The sequence below is a fragment of the Dendropsophus ebraccatus genome, chromosome 6, assembly GCF_027789765.1.
Source record: "Dendropsophus ebraccatus isolate aDenEbr1 chromosome 6, aDenEbr1.pat, whole genome shotgun sequence".
NCBI classification, from domain to species: Eukaryota; Metazoa; Chordata; class Amphibia; order Anura; family Hylidae; genus Dendropsophus; species Dendropsophus ebraccatus.
This window is the reverse complement of record NC_091459.1, coordinates 42,048,713-42,068,590: the sequence shown is the minus strand read 5'-3', so window position 1 is coordinate 42,068,590 and position 19,878 is coordinate 42,048,713. Positions and strand designations below refer to the sequence as shown.

At 42.9% G+C, this 19,878-nt stretch overlaps 1 protein-coding gene across 2 annotated transcripts; it reads left to right on the top strand.

Annotated features, from left to right (window-relative positions):
* The first annotated feature begins 5,242 nt into the window (after window positions 1-5,242).
* Window positions 5,243-19,878, top strand: LOC138795588 (amine sulfotransferase-like). Of its 2 annotated transcripts, XM_069974882.1 has the most exons (7): window positions 5,243-5,350; window positions 5,438-5,613; window positions 13,121-13,329; window positions 13,827-13,953; window positions 16,066-16,160; window positions 18,050-18,230; window positions 19,569-19,878. In XM_069974882.1, exons 2-7 carry the CDS (start codon window positions 5,454-5,456, stop codon window positions 19,685-19,687), a joined length of 891 nt encoding a protein of 296 aa, XP_069830983.1. In that variant the 5' UTR covers window positions 5,243-5,350; window positions 5,438-5,453; the 3' UTR covers window positions 19,688-19,878. The 2 variants fall into 2 exon arrangements, with proteins under 2 accessions (XP_069830983.1, XP_069830984.1); XM_069974883.1 differs by lacking the exons at window positions 5,243-5,350; window positions 5,438-5,613 and adding an exon at window positions 8,306-8,405.

The following is a 19,878-nucleotide window of genomic DNA, read 5'->3' as shown; positions in this document are numbered from 1 at the left end:
TTCTTTCTAGTCAGACACAATTCACAATGCACAATGCTGCCACCTCTGTCCATGTCAGGAACTGTCCATAGCAGTAGCAAATCCCCATAGAAAACCTTTCCTGCTCTCCAGACTGGAAAAAATACCACTCCCCGCAGGGCATACAGCAGCTAATAAGTACTAGAAGACTTAAGATTTTTTTCATAGTAGTAAATTAAAAATCTCCGGCACTTTCTGACACCAGTCAATATGAAAGATAAAGGTTTTAAGGTGAAAGCAGTAGCAGTAGCAGCACTCTTTGCGACCCAGTAGCGCATAGAACTACCTAAAAAAAACTGTTTTCTGATCTATAAAGTGGCAGATTTTTCAGTTTTTTCAAGTTAAGAGAAGAATTTGCCACTTTACTGGTGCTTAGCTTAATAATTGCCAGACGTATTCATGTGTGAACCCTGTTCAATCAGGGCCTATGGCATATACAGGGCCACTAGTTTGATGTTCTAACCAAGTGTAGCCTCCAACCTATAACATGTATGGCTTGTGGTGTTTTCCATCTGTCACCAGCAGGTTTGAAGTGAGAAGGGAAAAGTCCCAATGGGTTTCCCTCCCTGTCTTTGGTCACAAAACATCTTTTTTAGGCAAAACAACTGTTGGTGTCAAGCTTCTCTGCCCAGAACTGCAAAAGGTTGCTTCAATTTAGGGTCTGTGGTGAATCCAAATGAGACACCACCTGGTGTTTCAGCTGCTGTAAGTACTGCCAGTGGGTTCATAAAGTCGCTCATGAGTTATTACAGCCAGAAGCAGCTACTGTTGGACCTCATATCTCCACTAGCAGTCTTGGGAGTGGACTGCATAGAGTGCCCTTGAGGAGTTGTCAGTAGAGACAAAGGCTGGTCTTGATGGTAGGCCGTGACCAAGTGACTGCACAGTAACTCGCAAAAGTATCTCATTTTGCCCTCCCTCTCTGCTGGTGGAAAAATATCTTGCATTTTGTGATGAACCAAGGGTCCACCAGGGTGGCCAGCTAGTACTCACCCCTCCTGCAAATGGCTGAAATGCGACTGTTTGTGTTGCCATGTGCACCAGGGTCAATGGGCACTTCTCCTCCCTGTCCTCAGTATACTGCCAAGGGGTGCTGGGTTCCTCTTCATCGACCACCTCTTTCTCCATCTCCTCCCACTGTTGAGGATCTATAAAGCTACCCGGTGGTGTCTGAAAAGACTCAGTGCCTATATTCTCCTCCTCCTCCACCACCCATCCATCAATCTCTAAGCTTAGGTTGACATTAGAAAGATAAGCACTGGTTTTGGTCCCACGACACTTTGAGATTTAAAGCTGCCAAAACACACTGTTCATATACCATAGACCCGTCTGCTGCTGAACAATTTGGCATCCTTGAATGGAATGAGCAATTGGTAGGCATCATGCATCATCTGCCAGTGGTTGACTTGGAAGTTGCAGTGTGGCGTGAAACATGATGGCCCATGAGGAAGTCCATCACTGCCGATCTCATACAGCAGGTCCAAATGTGGAGGGCCGAATGCTCACCCCCCCAGTATCTCCCAGCCCACAGATGCCCCAACCCCCCCCTCCTGACGGAGACAGATGAGCAGTGTGATCCTCTGCTCCACCTCCTTCTCGTCCTCATGGGCAGAGACATCCTCCACTGCTACTTCTGTGTGGGTGAGTATATCTATGCGTAACTAGAAATGACTGGGCCCTATAGCAAACTTTTGATTTGCTATGCGCAGCTAGGGATCCCGGCTGGAGTGTATACGTGGTATCCCACCACGGGTGTTGCTGTTGGTTACACCCTTCGTAAAAGCATGTACTTTTAAGATTAAGTGGTAATGTAGTAGAACCAGAGTTTTGCCACAAGATGTCGTTATTGCAAGTATGTATGTGTAACGCCCGGAGTAGTGGATCCACTGGACCGGCACCAGCGATGGCACAAACCTCACCAGGGAGCGGAGTCTAAGGGGCCGCTGGTTTTCACCAGAGCCCGCCGCAAGGCGGGATGGACTTGCTGCGGCAGGCGACCCCCAGGTCGCTACCCCTGGCTTGGTTGCTGGTGTCGGCAGGCGAGGCGTGGCAGGAGATGGCACAGGCAATAGTCTGCAGATGAGAGAGCACGTGACAGGCTGGACACGGGAACAGGTGGTGTGACAGAGGAACAGGAACCAGGAACGGGGACTTGGGACCAGGTAACGGACAGGACACAGGAACAACAGGGAGCTGGGCCAAACGCTATGGGAAGCATGTAGAGGCTCCAACACTAAGGACAGGGCATGCTGGGATTTATAGGGGAGTGATTGGTGACACTAACCAATTAGGAGCGCACTGCCCCTTTAAATCTGAGACAGCCGACGCGCGCGCCGGCCGGCACAGACCGCGACATGCACGGAGGAGAGGTGAGGCGCCCCAGGGGCCGAAGCAGCAGCAGCGCCGGGTCCCTACACAAGGACCCCGGCGGCTGCACGGGACAGGAGGCGGTCGCGGCGGCAACCCGGAACGCGGGAAGCCGCCGCGGCCGTGACAGTATGCCTAGATATTGCACAGCTGTAGTACTCAAAGGGTTATTGTTTTGCTTATGTACCACATGGGTCTGTACACCAATGAGAGTTCTTTCTTCTCCTCACCCTCACCTTGTATGTGCTGTAGGAAGGAAGTCACATGGGTAGAGGAAGTGTAGGGTCTTTTACCTTTGGATTCTGTAGGGGAAGGACGCAAGCTAGAACGCTTCCTGCAGCAGCCAAGTTGGGCCCTGGCTTCTGCCTGGTCCCCAGTTCAGTGTGCAGTCTAGACGCAGACCTGAGCACATGCAGCTAGATACAGTTTTCTCTCAAGCAACCTCACGACACACTATGCAGTGTTAAGCTTCCACTAGAAAGGACAAGTCAGATATCATCCTAACCCACGCCGTGGACAAGGAGGAACACAGTGCAGGACAGTATCCTGTCAGATACAGTATCCTGTCAGATAGGCAGAAGCCTATGAACTCATGTAAGCATGGAACCCTCAGAATTCCGCTCATCACAGGTAACAAGGTCTGGGGCTTGTGTCACCCTCTAGGATGCGTCACTCGACACTGGTGGCCAATAGGTGGTGCAAACACCAAAGAGTCAAAACACAGGCACAAGTATTCTCTCTACTTTCAAGTATTCTTCTATTTCTACCGCTGAAGTTCTGGCAGAGCACAGTGCTACATTGGGTTGGGACTCTCTCGACATCACCCTCTCTACTCTTCTGATGCTCTATTTCACCTCTCATGCAACCCAGTCAGCATGACTGTATCACTCCTTCTACTCTGAGTAAAGATCTGAACTGTACAGTAATAAGTGACTTACCAAGTGTAAAATATTGTATCAAGGCAAAGCTGTATTCTCTGCTGCCTACCTCAAGTATCTTCAGAGTAAACAAGATTATATTTATGCTAAAGAGACTCTGTGATTCCTTGTCCAGTACAGACACAGCACACACACCTTCCTTGGGTCATCTCCCCTTTCTGTGGGTGGCAGTGTCAATAGTCCGGGTGGGTCTTTACTCCACTCTGGACCACCATGATCAGTACCCAAGGGACCCGCAACAACCCAGCAGGTCACTGTACACAGGGAAACAAGGTATAGCCAGCCCACTAAAAGAAAAAGCAGGTGTGCCTGTGTGCCCAATCAGCACAGGCATCACGACACATTACCATTGGGCAGGGCTATATCTCGGCCAACCACCATAGATAGAACTGGCGTCACACCTAACCATCCGTCAAGTGGCCGGCCGCACCTCCACACCAGGGGTGAGCACCACATGTACTGTGTGTATACACTCTGGCCTGGATTCCCTCAGCCTGCAGTTGTTACAACAGCCGTGATTTCTGCGGAACTTATGTAGTGTGAACATAGCCTAAGGTTGCTCACATGAGTCAGGTACATTGCATGAATCAGCCCACATTTAAGTTACCATTAAAATATGCTGCAAAACAGAAAAAAAAATTATGGGGGGGGATTTAAGAAGACCAGCATACAAGTATGCCGGTCTTATATTAGGCCCCGCACGCCTCTTAGTGAATCCGGCCGGGCGCCTGCATACTAAATCTACACCTGCTTCCAACAGGTGTAGATTTGGATCATGCTTTACACCTGCGAGGGAGGAGGCCACGCCTCCTCACCGCCTTGTCACACCCCCCAAGCTCCCCCAGCCCGCCCATGAGGCGAGCGGGGTATATGGCAGGCGTACGCCAGGGAGAAGGGGCGAATCTGCACATTCTCCCTGGCGTACGCCTCGGGCGGACGTTTAATAAATATCCCCCCTATTTGTGCACTGATTATTCGCCCTGTCATAAAATTTACATTATCTATGTTCCTTAAGTCAGTACGACTACAATGGCAACTTATATAACTTTAATTTTATTTTAATGCTCTTAAAAAATTAAAATCTTATTTAAAAAAAAAAAAAAAACTAAATGTGTTTATATTACTGTATAATGATCCTCATAACGCTTTGATTTTTTGGTCTATGGGGCTGTCATATTTTGAACCATGATCTGCACTTGATCACTTTTTATTCACATTGGTTGTGATGCGACAAAAAAATCTGCAATTTTATACAATAGCTTTTTTTGTGCTTCCAAGATCAGGAATGTCATAATTTAATTGTTTGGGTAATTCCTATAGAAAATATATTTATTATTTCTTAATTTATAACACAGGAAAAAGATGAATAAAACTTTTATTTTGGGATGGCATTTTTTATTAATGTATTTTTTTTCTTTTACAAAAGTGTGTAGTCCCCCTTGGGGACTTCTATGTGCAATACCATGATTGCTTATAGCTATCATTGCAGTACATATGTACTGCATTGATTCATCGTGTTGGCACTTTATTGCTTCAGCCTGCTGCAGACAGGCTGAAGAAATACTAAAATCAGGCAGCCCAGGAGACTTTACAAAGGCCCTGGGCTGCTTGAAGAACAGATTGGAACTTTGTGATCTTGCTGCGGGGAGCCGATTTGCACCACTAAACACCAATGAAGGTTTGCCAGCACCATTTAAATGCCACTGTCAGTTTTGGTAGTAATTGTACTTGTGCCCTGCCATCTGATGGGGGATAAAGGCTTCTCTGCCACATCAGAAGGTTCTAAATTTTTTTTTTTTTTTAGTACAATAGTCCATTTCAGTTTAAAAGTGATAAATAATTAACAGATTTCTCCTTCTGCTTAACAAACCTGCAAACTGATATGACAAGAACAGAACACCATCACATTGTTCCAAGAACTGCAAGTATAAAGGTTAAATCAGTTTCATATAAACACACATGATCTGAACTTTTCTGCTCATTATTCCCACCTAATCCAATCACAGACACTGCGTTATCTCTAAAAGGTAATACAAAACAATGTTTTTATTGCTGTTATTCCTAGTCCTGTTATGACCTTTACTAACAAATATATACAAATGATGCATTTTTAGGTTTAAAGAAGCAATAATGGAACAGGATACATTTGAGAAAGACTTAAATGCTATATTTTTCAAACATAAAGGCATACACTTTGAGGCTGACTTAACATCACCTGAAGTCATAGACGCTATAGAACACATGGAAATTAGGGACAGTGATGTGTTTCTTGTCACCTACCCAAAATCAGGTAAGTACATAGATTTCGATTTGTATTAAATAGCTGTATATTCATAAAAGCAAAGAGTAATTAAAGAAAAAAGAATTACATGAATATTAATATATACATTATTATAGAAAATAACTGCATTTTTGCTCTTTGAAGTAAACCAATTTAATTATTGGTAAAATATATATATATATATATATATATATATACTGGCAGATGTGATAGGTGGCTAAGTACTGTGGTCCCTCAACATACAATTTTAATTGGTTCCTGGGTGACCATCGTATATTGTATGTTGAGACCAAAATTCTATGGAAAACTGGTAATTGGTTCTGAATGCCCTAAAATGTCCCCCCAAAATGAGAAAAAAAAAAGATTTAAAGGAAAATAAGCAGATAACTAATAAAGGTAAAGCAAATCCTTATATACAACAGTCAGAAAGAGCTACTGGAGACTGTCAATTACTTTCTAAGCAGAAGATGGGAGCATCTTCAGGGTCCTGTAGAGATCACACAGGGTGCCAGAAATGAAGCCGCCCTCACCTGGTGCCCAAAGTAGCAGCTCATAATGCACAGGTAAAGAGCAGCATAGGACATGTAGTATCACACAATAGAGAATCACTACTAGACAGCCAACCAGTGCATGCATTTCACTAATACCAGTAAAATGGCCAGTTTCATTGGTCGATCAGCTAGTTTTATTACATGTGCCACAGATCCTGACTGTCTGTAGCATTGTATGTTGAGTCTGGTGTCATGTTACAATGGTCCAGAAGGGACCATTGTATGTTGAAAATATTGTATCTTGAGGCCATTGTAAGTTGAGGCATCACTGTATCAGTATTTTGGCTCATTTGAATATTAAGCACAGAAGTTGTTCCAAACATCTTGGAGAAATAACCCCAAACCTTCAGTGCTTGTACGCGGCTTTCTCCAGTCTTATGGTCCTACTGTCTCTTGATGTAATCTCTGGCAGTCTCTATAATTTTGAGGTCAGAGCTGATATGGACATTCCCTCAAAATGGGAAGGAGTGCACCTATCTGTCCACAACCCAGGGGCGGATTAAGATTGGTGGAGGCCCCTGGTAAAATCTGGTGGTGATCCCCCATGAATATTTTTTGGGAAAAAAGAAAATAGCTTCTCCAGCTGTGAGAGGCATCCCCAAGCTAGATGTTTGTCTGCTGCCACAGACAGGATTTGCAATCTGCAGTTCAGAGTAGAAGCTGCCCCAAGTTGCTCCACTGTCTAAAGGAAACACCACGGATTAGCCTAAAGAACCTAGAATGTAAGGGGTTCTCTTATGAGGAGTGGAGAATGGTAGAAAGACTAGTAGTATGCTATGGGGTTAGAGAGGACACAAGTTTGGAGGGATCTCTGTGCCAAATGAAGGGGACAGACGGCTGAAAATTTGCAGAGGTCTTTATCAGATAAAGGATACTCTAATTACAATGTTATTGGTGTTCCGCAAAACAAATGGGTTTATATTGGTTGATTTATCATAGTCAAAGTGCTCTTTGACTTTAATGTTGTTTACTTACATTTTAGTATGGGTATCATGTGAAATTATAAATGGGTTGCCTTTCCATACAATTTCGTTCTCTGGGTATATACTATAACTCTTTAAAAATCAGTCATTGGTAAGTGGTCAGGCCAGTGGATGTCTTTTATGGTTGTTTTTAAACCTCTACCAATTAATTGTTGGTCCCTGATCATATAATTTATGTGTGAATACAAGTTATGCCTTGGAGAAAAGAAGGTATAATTGCGTCCCTATCACACGCTGGATGAGCCATACTTCAAAAAGATTACTGTGCCATAGGAGCTCACTAAGGGTAACATTTCTTGTATTGGAGGTGGAAAAGGTATATAAAGAAGGGTCGTTGATTATATTGAAGTCATCACATTATATAAGATTTCCAAATTATTTTTTATTAATGACCTTGAGTTTGTTATGAAAGGCTTGTTGGTTGGAATTTAGAGCATATGTGTTAGCCATAGTATACTATTGTTTATTATGCAGTTTATATTAATAAATCTACTTTCTTGTTGTATGATCTCTCTGTGAGTCTGTAGTGCTGTAGGAAATTTGAAAGCAATCAATACTCCTGTTTTCTTCCTTTGTAAAGTGGACATATTATTAGTAGGGAAATCAATGTGGGAATCTTGCCTAGGTTGTTTTTATTTGTTTGTTTTTTATTATTTAGCTTTTTTTGTCTTATTAATAAGCCAGTTAGAAATATTAAGGAAAGAGTTAGGTGATCCTACTTTTTTATTTAAATAATAAAGAATATATACCTCATATAAGTAGATAAATACACTCAGCTGCCAAGCTGAGAGGGAATGATATACAAAGTTTGCAGGGCCGGGACAAAGAGTAGGCAGGGGTAGGCGATGGCCTAGGGCACAAAACTACAGGGGGCGCAGTCTGGATGGGTAATTAATTTTCTTACCCATCCATCCTGTCCCCCGCTCGCCCGCCAGCCCACCCTGCACTGTAACCAGGGCCGCATTGACGGGAGTGCTGTAGGGGCCAGGTGACTCACAGAGAGGGGACGGTGCTGCTGGCTGTATACTGCATTGCTTAGTGAGAAGAACAGACTTTTACAGAGCTGTCCTTCTCACTAGGATGCAGTCTGGGGTCGTGCTCCCTCCCCTGTCAGCAGTCTGTAGGTCTCACCGGCTCTCACCTCATGGCTTCAGTCTCCTGTCTGTGCAGGACAGGAGGGGGAGGGGCGGGAGAGCATAGTGCCGGTGAGGAGGACGACAGAGGAGCTGCAGGTGCTGGGAAGATAGAAGGAGATCCCTCATGAAATGTAAGTGCCTGCATGGGAATGTGTGTGTGAGAGTGGATGTATGCATGTATGTGTGAGAGTGAGTGAGTGAGTGTATGTGTGTGTATCCCTCCCAGTACTTGCTGGCAGTTGTAGTGTTGTCACAGGTTAGCTGTCAGCCTGTGACAACACTACAACTCCCAGCATGTACTGACAGCTTGCCTGTGACAACACTACAACTCCCAGCATGTACTGACAGCTAGCCTGTGACAACACTACAACTCCCAGCATGTACTGACTCCCAGGATCCCAGTGCATGCTGGGATTTGTAGTGTTGCCACAGGTTTGTAGTGTTGCCACAGGTTGCCAGTACATGCTGGGAGTTGTAGTGATGTCATAGGCTGTCAGTGCATGCAAGGAGTTGTAGTGTTGTCACAGGTTAGCTGTCAGCCTGTGACAACACTGCAACTCCCTGCATGTACTGACACAACACTCATCCATACCGGTACTACTACACCCCTTATCTATACCTGAACTACTACACCCCGTATCTATACCTGAACTACTACACCCCTTATCCACTCTACCTCCACTACTACACCCCTTATCTATACCTGAACTACTACACCCCTTATCCACTCTACCTCCACTACTACACCCCTTATCTATACCTGAACTACTACACCCCTTATCTGTACCTGAACTACTACACCCCTTATCCACTATACCTCCACTACTACACCTCTCATCTATACCTGTACTACTACACCCCTTATCCACAATACCTCCACTACTAAACCCTACCTAAATGGAGGCACAAAGAAGATCTCCTATACTGTATGGGGGCACATATTTGGCAAACCAATTTATATGGGGTGCTTTGGGGGCTTGTCTACTACATGGGGGCACAGGGGGAGCACTGGCACAGTGGGAAGCAATACAGTTGCTGTCTCAAACCTTCCCCGCTGCTGTGTGATCCCGTGTCTTGCTAAAAAACATTTTTATCCCAGGGAGGTGGGTCTGTGACGATGTCTGTGCACGCCCTGCTCTCTGGCCACTGCTGTATCTTCAAGCTGCCACGTCCTCCAGAATAAGTGAAAGCTGGAGGAGGGGAGACGACCTGAAGATGCAGCAGCCATAGAGCAGGGCGTGCACAGACATTGTCACAGACCCACCTCCCTGACATTCTCAACCTGTGATAAAAATGTTTTTTAGCAAGGCACCGGATCCCACTGCAGTGGTGAAGGCATGTACAGTATGTGTTGCAGTAAAATGATAGAATCAGTCGTTTGTTTTTCAACATGCTTGAAAGACAAACGACGCAACGATCAGCCGACATGAACGATGTCGGCTGATCGTTGCCTACTATTCCACAGGACGAATATCAGCCGAATATGGCCCGACAATCGTTCCTTGGAATAGGGCCTTTAGGGAAACTGACCGCCGATTCTGATAACGCTGGGTTCGGGGGGGGGGGGGGGGGGGCGCAATTTGCCTTCTCTGCCTAGGGCACCAAAACTCCTTGTCCCGTGCCTGAAAGTTTGTGGTGGTTGACAGCCGTACACATCCTAGGTAAAGTAATAACAAAGGAGGATGGAGAATTTACCTGACAAGTAAAGGATTTAGGAGGATTGGAGGAGACTTATTTTGTAATATATATTCAATCCTCAGTGAATTTGCTATAGCTGGAGAGTTTATATAGTGCAGATAAATTGGATTCTCTGTTCTTACTATACACTTTAAACAGTGTATATAAATACACTCTTTATGTAGTTCTCTGGTGTGTCTTTAGTCACTGACTGGTGTCTGCAGAATGGGGGCCTCCTCTCCCCCTCTCCCACTCCCTGCTCTAGCCGCATCTCAGCTCCAGTCACCTCCAGTCATTGGAGCGCAGTTCCGGCAGCTCGCTCCAGCTTCCTACTGCTAGTAAGTGCCAGGATGGTTGTCCCTTGTCAGCGTTGAAAGTCACAAGTGACGCTTGCCGCCTAGTCCTGTCTCACTGTGCTAGTCTGTGTAAACTCTTAGTCCGCCGGTGGTGCACATCTCCCGGAATGGAGCACTAATTCAGACCACTGCTTCTCTTGGTCCTGTGGGCCATGGCCATTTTGAACATTGTATGCAGAGAAAGGGAGAGATAACTAACGGATGAACTTTCAACTGTCAGTTATTGAAGGTGTCTGGGGACCTTAAACGGCTTATCCAGCGCTACAAAACATGGCCAATTTTGCCCCAATCTTGTCTCCAGTTCAGGTGTGGTTTGCAATTAAAGAGGATGTACCACCAGGTACGTCCTCTTTAACATAGTGAATAAGGAAAATGAGTCCAGCTCCCGGCCAGGATTCGATGAATTGAGCTTTATTAACACCCTAGCACCGTGCACACACTGCGGCAACCCCCCCAAAGAAAAGCCTACGCGTTTCAATTGCAGACCGCAATCTTAATTATGGCGGTCTGCAATTGAAACGCGTAGGCTTTTCTTTGGGGGGGGGGGGGGTTGCCGCAGTGTGTGCACGGTGCTAGGGTGTTAATAAAGCTCAATTCATCGAATCCTGGCCGGGAGCTGGACTCATTTTCCTTATTCACTATGTTACGACGCACTGGTTGAAGTGAGAGTCCGGGCAGTGAGGCTACAGGAACGGCGGTAAGCTGGCATTTTCTCTTTTTTCAATGTACAACGTCCTCTTTAACCTGACACAGGGAAAGAACAGCGCCGTCACAGGGAAGCCGGTACGGCGCCGTTCTTTCCAGAGTTACTGGCCGGTGCTCAAGCACTTACGTGTTTACGTGTTTTGCGCAAAATCCTACCCTAGCGTAGCTTTGTAGCCAAGCTGTTTTAGGCTGGGTTCACACTGTGTTTTTGCAGTCTGTTTTCTTTTTTTCCATCCGTTTTTTGCAAACTGGATGAAAATCAGGAAGCGTTTGTGTGCCTAAATTTTGTTCAGTTTATCCATCAACTTCCATAATAAAAAACGGATCAAAAAACTGATAAAAATGTATGTTTTTTAGCATATACAAAAAACATGGTTGACTGCGTTTTTTTGTTTGCAAAAAAGGATGAAAAAACACGACTGCAAAAAATGCAGTGTAAACCCAGCCTTAGCCATAAATTGTGCAAGATGTATCAAGACACTTGCGTCTAATGATGATTTTTGCGTAACAACCGTAAAACTTTGCGCTGCCTATAAAAACCTCCTCCTCAGAAGAAGAATAGTGCAGATGATGCACTGATGGGACAGTGCCACCTACTGTCAATTTTATGTAAGCACTGTGCTGTATGTCCCACCAAGAGAAAGCAGCTGTGTGTCCGAGTATGATAAAAAAAAAAAAAAAAAAAAAAGATGTGCGCACTTTATAACAAATTAGAGATAAAGTAAGAAAACCAGTGAAGTGATAACTTTATGACCTGGGAAGATATATTCTGGCCTAGGCTATTTTACACCCCCCCAATATAGAATATATTCCCTGGGGTATATTGTAGCCTGGGGTAGAACAGAAAGACAGTGACATGGTAACTTGGAGGGATATAGTCTGGCCTAGACTCTTTTACACCCCCAAATATAGAGTTTATTCCCCAGGGTATATTGTGGTCTGGGATAGACTATACCCAGGTGTATACACACAAAAACATGGCCAAGGCTATATTACCCCCCTGGGTATGAAAATATATCTCCTGGGGTATACTGTGGCCTAGGTCAGGGGTGAGAAAACCAGTGAAGTAATAACATTATGGCCCGAAGGGTTATAGCATGTCCTAGGCTGTTTTACATCCCCAGGTATATAGTTTATCCCCCGGGGTGTACTGTGGCCTGGTTTGACATTAGATGGATATGTTCTGGCCTGGATGGGTATACTCTCGCCTAGGTTAAACACCAGGGTATAGTTTGGTCTAGGCTATTTTACACACCGGGAATAATTTGGCCTAAGCTATTTTATACCCTGGTGTATATTCTGACCTAGGCTATTTTATACCTCAGAGTATATTCTGGAATGGAGGGATATAGTTTGGCCTAGGCCATTTTATACTCCAAGGTATAGTCTGGCCTAGGCTATTTTATACCCTGGGGTATACCCTATCCTAGGTCAAACTATAGCCGGGTATAATCTGGACAGAGGTTAATCTGGCCTGCTACACCGGCAAATCACCCGCCTCTGATTCCGGTCACATGCATCTCCGCTGGTGCCACAGGCTTCAGTCTATGGTTTGGCAGATTCTGCCGTCCGCCTGAAGAATGAGCGGGTTCATTCTTCGGGCAAACTGCGGAATCTGCCAAGCCATAGACTGAAGCCTACGGGACCAGAAGAGATGCGTGCGCCCACGAGCGGGGGCGAGCAGCGGAATCCGTTGTGTCGGGTTTTCCTTAGTGTGGACATACCCAAACTCTCCTCCGTAAGCCTTTATACTGGCTTCACACAGTAAAATAAAAGCTAAATATGGCCATACTGTTGAGTAAAGTTAAAACAATGTGTGAACAGATGAGAAAAGAAACTAATGTATTTTGCAAAAGCAGGTCGTAAATAATGACCATGTTCATTATTTGGGTGGTTGGGATCAATTACGGCCATTACTCTATATAGTGTGTGCTCTGCTGGCCAATTTCCCACTGACTTCAACATTGACAAGTCAGTGTTGAAAATATGGCAGTATTTTACCTTTATTTTACAATGTGTGAACATAGCCTTAAAATTCATTAACTAAAAACATGTACAACTTCTCGATAAAAATATACAGATAATAAAATTTATAAACTCTTTTACAGGCACAATTTGGACACAGCAAATTCTAAGCCTAATATTCAATGAAGGCCATCGAAATGGAACAGAACAAATAGAGAATATAAATAGGGTGCCATGGATTGAATATAACATTAACAATATGGACTTCAAAAGCCGCCCATCTCCTCGTCTCTTCACAACTCACTTGCCTTATTATCTAATGCCGAGAGATCTGAGGTTCAGGACGGGAAAAGTAAATCATATAAGTATTTTCTTACACTGTTTCTTGTGTAATTTTTTGTAATGTATGCTTAATATTGGTCTGTGTGTAATTTTTGATAAACAAATCACTGTGATTGACCATATGGTCTTAAAAATCCAGTCGCTGTGCAAAGATGGTATAACCACAGAGACGCTATCAATGGGGGTCCCTTACTTAGTTAAAGGATCAGGGTACGGGTGGGGGAAGGGAAAGAGGGAGCAGACAGGTGGGGGCTGGTGGTTGGGCAGCTAAGGTGGACGTACCTAAATGCCCTATGTCTGGTTTCCTTCTCTATCATGCTCTAAGCAGAGTAGACATCCTTAAAAGAACCGTCCCTCACCGGAACCTACCCCCCTTTTTCTATGAACACCCTACCATAAGGAGGCTGACTACCATAAGGAGGCTGACTATCTCACTTAAAAGTCCCTAGTCTAGCTATGCTGCTAGTGACCTTGGTAAAGTGCTAATTTTCTTTTTTTTTCTTCCAGATGATATATGTGAGTCGAAACCCTAAAGATGTCTTGGTATCCTTTTACCACTTCTACAAGATAAAGCCAAACATAAAATGTACAATAAGTTGGGAAGCATTCATAGAGCTTTTCTTATCAGGGAAAGGTAATATAGTAATTAGTTTACAATGATTGTTTGATCTGACTATAAGCAACACAGCTATAGTTTTTTTTTTTTTTAGTTTTAAACGCTTTACTGTGATTTCAAACATCCTCCATGTGATCTCTAATTCCTAACATATTTACAAATCACGTTATTTACTGAAAACTACTTCTTAGCTCAGAAAAACAGATCTAAAGTATTTTGTCCACCAGGTATCTCTTGCATGCTGCTGTCCCCTGTTAGGGAAAATTTGTATCTAGTAAGAACCTCTGCAAAGTGGAACAGTGGGTGTAGGGCATGCATATGCCCTGTGCAGGAGAGGGGGGATCATAAGAGAGAAAGCCAGAGAGCTTTGGCTGTGTACTTTAAAGCTCTGAGTGCCCAGGCAATGTGCACTGTCCATACGAGGTAAAGGCTTCCCTGTCATCCCACCAGCAACATAGCTTATTTTATAAATATTTGCTTGCTTTACTGCTGCTGTTTGTTTAAAGGGCAAGTTTCAATTACCTTTCTGTCCCCCTTCCTTATTAACCCCTTCCCCTAAGTATTGTAAATCTCTACTTACCTGATCACTGGTGACCACAGGTTCTTTAGCCAGCACCATTTTGTGTCGATGTCGTCACCTAATGTATTCAAAGATATATGAAGGTATATGAAAGCTTTCACCGGGGGTCCACAAACGGTGATGGTAAGTATTAAAAAGATGATTGTGATTTTCTTTTTTTTTACATAAGACCCAGAGAATTTTTTTTACTCAGACAACACAGTGCAAAGCCAGTGCATCAGTAACCCCTTTTTTCCACATGCCTTCTGTACTAGTGCACTGTACAGCGCAATCTTTTTAGTGCCTGCTGTGATGCCCCATAACTTACCAGTACATCATAGTGGCGCTAAGAGGGTACAGAAAGGGCTCATGAAGTGACCCCTCTCCATACCTTGCCGCTGCTACCAGTAGGGGGCCACCGTGGATCATAGCCAGCACAGACAGATCCATCCTTGCTGGCTATTTATCAACATATAATAGATTCCATAATAAAATAATCACCCCCTTTTCCTTTTTTTTTTTTTAATTAAAAAGTTTAAACAAAAAGAATAATAACCACTAATAATAATAATATCACTGCATCTAGAATTGCCTGAACTGTTAATTTATCACATTCCTGATCTCGCACGGTAATCAATGTAATCACAAAAAAATCACTAAACTCAACAAAAGATTTTTAGTCACTTAACACCCATAAAAAATTGAATATAAAGTAATTAAAATGTAACATATACGCAAGTAAGATACTGTATGGCGCAAAAACTGGAGCCTCCAATAGCACATAGACCAAAAAATAAAGACATTATAAGGATCAGAATAGATCAATTTTAAACACCTTTATTTATTTATCAAGTTAACTTTTTTTAAAGAAGTAAAATAAAATAAAAGTTATATAAATTGGGTATCGTTGAAATCGTGCTGGATATATAGATAACATGTCATTTTTACCATATGGTGTAAAGACAAATCCCTGGAATTTAAAAAATAGCTTTTTTTCACCATCCACCATTTTATTTTCTCATTTTGCAGCATATTTTATAGATGCAAAATGAATGCATAACTAATGTCACACTGATGGCTTCTCCAGGACATCACTGATCCTGGTTTCTTAAAAGAAATACTGATGTATGAATGAGGAATGAAATGGATTCATGTCTTTTGTTTTATGTGAATCAAATGCCTGAGCAGAATGAATTTAATTGGGTGGTTGTCTCCAGAATTTGTCATAATCGACAGGGCTTTATGATAAACTAAAGGGCTGCTAGTATTTCTCCATTGGAATCTCAGAGTCAGGGGCCATTCACACATCCGCATTTTACAGCCCGAGCCCGGACTCTATACTGCGGACCGGACCTCGGAATACCCGACATCATGATTCATTATGCTGCCAGGAGATTTCTGACACAGTGTGCACAGAACTTATATTGCGGACGTGTGAATGGCTCCCAAGTGTTACTGATTGAAGATATTGTTAGAATTACATTGATCATTTTATTAAAATTTCTACTTCAACTGTATAACATCTATATATTTAAAAATTGTACAAAGATAAATTTCATTATATTTGACAGTCCTGGGCGGCTCGTGGTTTGATCATGTGATTGGCTGGGACACGCACAAAGAAGACTTCAACATACTTTTTGTGACATATGAGGAAATGATAAAGGTAATTGTGCACAATGTAGTAGTAGCTGACACGTATGGCATCCAGTTGTAATTTATATATTTGTACAGATTTTCATATTGGGGGAATTTACTAAGACCAGTTTTCAGTAAAATTTTTACAGTCATTGGATTCTGCTGATTCCTTGAGATTCGTATGGCTGTTATTGAATCTGGCGGAGCAGCTGCAGACTCTGCACTACATGTAGAAATCTAGATTTCTGCTATAGTAATTATGGTGGCCTGTGTAGGGTCCACCCATTTTCCATGAATCCACCCACACTTGTCTGGGGGGTTGACTGGAGAGCAGAGCATGTCTTACCCATTCTGCTCCCTGTCACACACTTCAAGGCCAGGTTCACACAGTGTATGATAAGGACTGCTGTCAGTGAAGTTCATGCCGGCAGGCGCATTTGGGTGTGCTCGCATTTCAAATCATTATAGTAGACAATGTAAAATGCGTCCGGAGCTGCTATTTACATTGTCTGCACTGTCGGTTTTCTATGCCTCCGTATCCAGGCCGGAGTGTATACTCCATAGGACACAAAGTTATTTTAATTTTCAATAAATAGCGGTCTTGCAATGGCCGCTATTTATTGAAAATGTACCTTGTGTGAACTTAGGCCTACTCTGCATGTCTGAGAAGTATACCCTCTAAAACAAGAGGGGTCGGTGTCTATTAAATTCATGGCGAGTAGGCAAAACCAGGTCCAATGCAATGTCCAATAGCCACAAGATGTCATACACAATGATCATGACTTCCACTTGCCCCCCCCCCCCATCTAAGAAGTTATGCTGTATTTTATGCTTTAAGTTATGCTTTATAAGACACATTTTTTTTCCTTCCAAAGTGCATCTTATAGTGTGAACGAGCCAATACCAAATACTGGTATGCCGCTCTTGCCTCTCCCCACCATGAGGGACACTGCAACCGGCCTGCCTGAGCTCCAGAGTGCCTTCTCCAGGCCACAGCCTCTAGCACCAGCTGCTGTCGCTGCCCGCTGATCCAGCAGCCACCGGTGCAAAGATTTAGCTGATGCCGCTCCTGTTTGTCCCTGCCACATGAGGACACTGACCTGCCAGAGCCCCTAGGAGCCTTCCACAGGCGGCCACTAATTGGCCTGCATTGTCCACCACCGCCACCTGCTAATCCAACAGCAGCAAGTGCCACATTTGAAAAGCCTTAGCTCCCGCCTGCTGCACGGCTGAGAACCAGGCTCTTCCAGCAGGTCAGAGAAGAGAGCACAGCAGCGCACAGATATGGGAGAAGACAAGTGTCAGCTGAAACCACAGCCGTGGACAGATCTCCTCAGTGGCTGAGGACTGTCTTGTAGGAGCTGCGGTGATCTGTCAGCATCTGCTGCTTCCGATGACACTTGTCTTCTCCCATATCTGTGCGTTATTGAGGATTAATTCCCTTGCCCCACTTCTCTCAGAAAAACCTGATACATTTTGTCCATAGCACTACAACTGTAACTGCAGCTCAGCTCCTATACTCCTGAATGGGAGCTGAGCTGTAGTTAAATATGATCACTTTTCCCATTTCCCCCCCTCTAAAACCTTAGTGCGTCATATCATCAAATGTGTCTTATAAAGCGAAAAATGTGATACTTCTGAGACGTAAGAAAGGTGTACGTTATTATACAATAATAAACCACATTTCCTATTCCCATCCTTGTGGGTTTTGTAGTTATTACTTTAATTTTGCATGTAGCTGGTGAGTGCCATTGTATTTCTTATACAGTTGGACTTTGTGTGTATCTGGTTTCTGATTGAGCACCACCTGGACTGATCGTGGTTGGTGGTTTACCGGGATTCATCTCCGCTGTGGGTCTGTAGTGGTGCCAATCAGCTTTTACCTTTTGCCTTGTTATTATTTTATTCCTGTTTTAGGACCTTCGATCTGCTGTGAAGAAAATATGTAAATTTGTGGCCATAAACCTGGATGAGGAAGCAATAGACACCGTGGTGGAAAAAGCAACTTTTAAGAACATGAAACACGATCCAGTTGCTAATTATAAATTTATTTCAAATGACGTTTTAGATCAAAGTAAAGGAAATTTCCTACGTAAAGGTAAAGTAATCAATAGTACAAGAAACTCTGTGAAAGGTTTTATTAAGCTAAAGAAGGTTCTTTCTGTACTCAAAAAGCTGTTTTGCAGCCTCCCCCTGACTTCTCTGTTTATTATCAGGCAAAATTGTCTTCATTGCAGACAAGCAAAGTGTGTGTTCTGCTGAGTTCATTATAACCTTTGGTGGGGGGAGGGGCCGAGGGGGATGAGTGAGCAAGAAGAGCAGGCAAGCAGCTGTACAGTTTGGAAACTCTCTGAGAACATAAAATGCTGGATTCAGAGGTCAGAAAGGTCACTGTTAGTCTGGGATCTTGGTGAGAGAAGATTACCTGATGTAGTGTTTTGCAGGGCTGCCTTTTCTCCTCTCAATCCCCTTAAGGACCGGGCCATTTTTCAGTTTCGCATTTTCTTTTTTTTCTCCTCACCTTCTAATAGCTATAACTTTTTTATTTTTCCATTTACAAGGCTTGTTTTTTTCAGGAACAGGTGTACTTTGCAATTCAATCAATGTATGACAGAACCCTAAAATATTATTTATAGGGTGAAAGTGGGGGAAAAAAAATTCTGTAAATGTGTGTGTGTGTGTGTGTGTGTGTGTGTGGGGGGTCCGTGTTTACTTAGTGTGTTTTACGGTAAAACTTACATGATATATATACTCTATAGGTCAGTCTGAGTACAGTGATATGCAGGTTTATATAGCTTTTCGAATGTTTTACTATTTTTATTAATAGTAAAACATTTTATTGTAAATAGGTGTGATTACAATGGCCCTATTGTGACTCTTATAGCGCTTTTATTTTTTCACCTACAGGGCTGTATGGGGTGTCATTTTTTTGCGCCATGATCTCTAGTTTTTAATAACACCATATTTGTGTAGATGAGACATATTGATCAATTTTTATAAAACAATTTCTTAAATAAAATGTAATAAAAATCATCAACCTTGGTGGCTTTTTTCCTGATGATGATTGGATGCTTACGCAGTCTACGGTATATAATATGTTTGTTTATTTTTTTTATTTTTATGTGTTTTATTTATAAAGTGGGAAAGGAGAGTAATTTTTTATTGGGGGAGGGGCTATGGTGTGTTTTTAAAAACCTTAAAGAAATTTAAATAAACACTTTTTATGTCCTTATAGGGGACTTTAACATTTTTACACTGAATTTAATATACTGATCATTGCTATGCCATAGCATAGCAATGTAAATGCACAATGGAAACAATTTTGTGAAATGTTGACAATGATGTACATGCTAATCTGATTTTCTTTCCATATTCTTAACCGCACTGTTCAGTGAACATAAATACAATACAATACAATCTCTATATTCTTTACCAGGGATTGTTGGCGACTGGAAAAACCACATGACAGTGGCACAAAGTGAGATGTTTGATAAAGTTTACAAAGAGAAGATGAGAGATCTGCCAATCAAGTTTTTGAGGGATCTTAATGAATAAAATGCATTCTAGAGTTCTTTTTTCTTCTTTATAATAACCTTAAAATAAATGTCCAAGGTTGGGCAAATAAAAGGGCCGTTGTACAGGAAATGTGCCTTATCTCTCCTTGCCTGCAAGAGCAACAAGGCTACAGAAAGATATACAGTATATATACAGATATACACACATTAATAAAAGAAAGAAAAACTGAA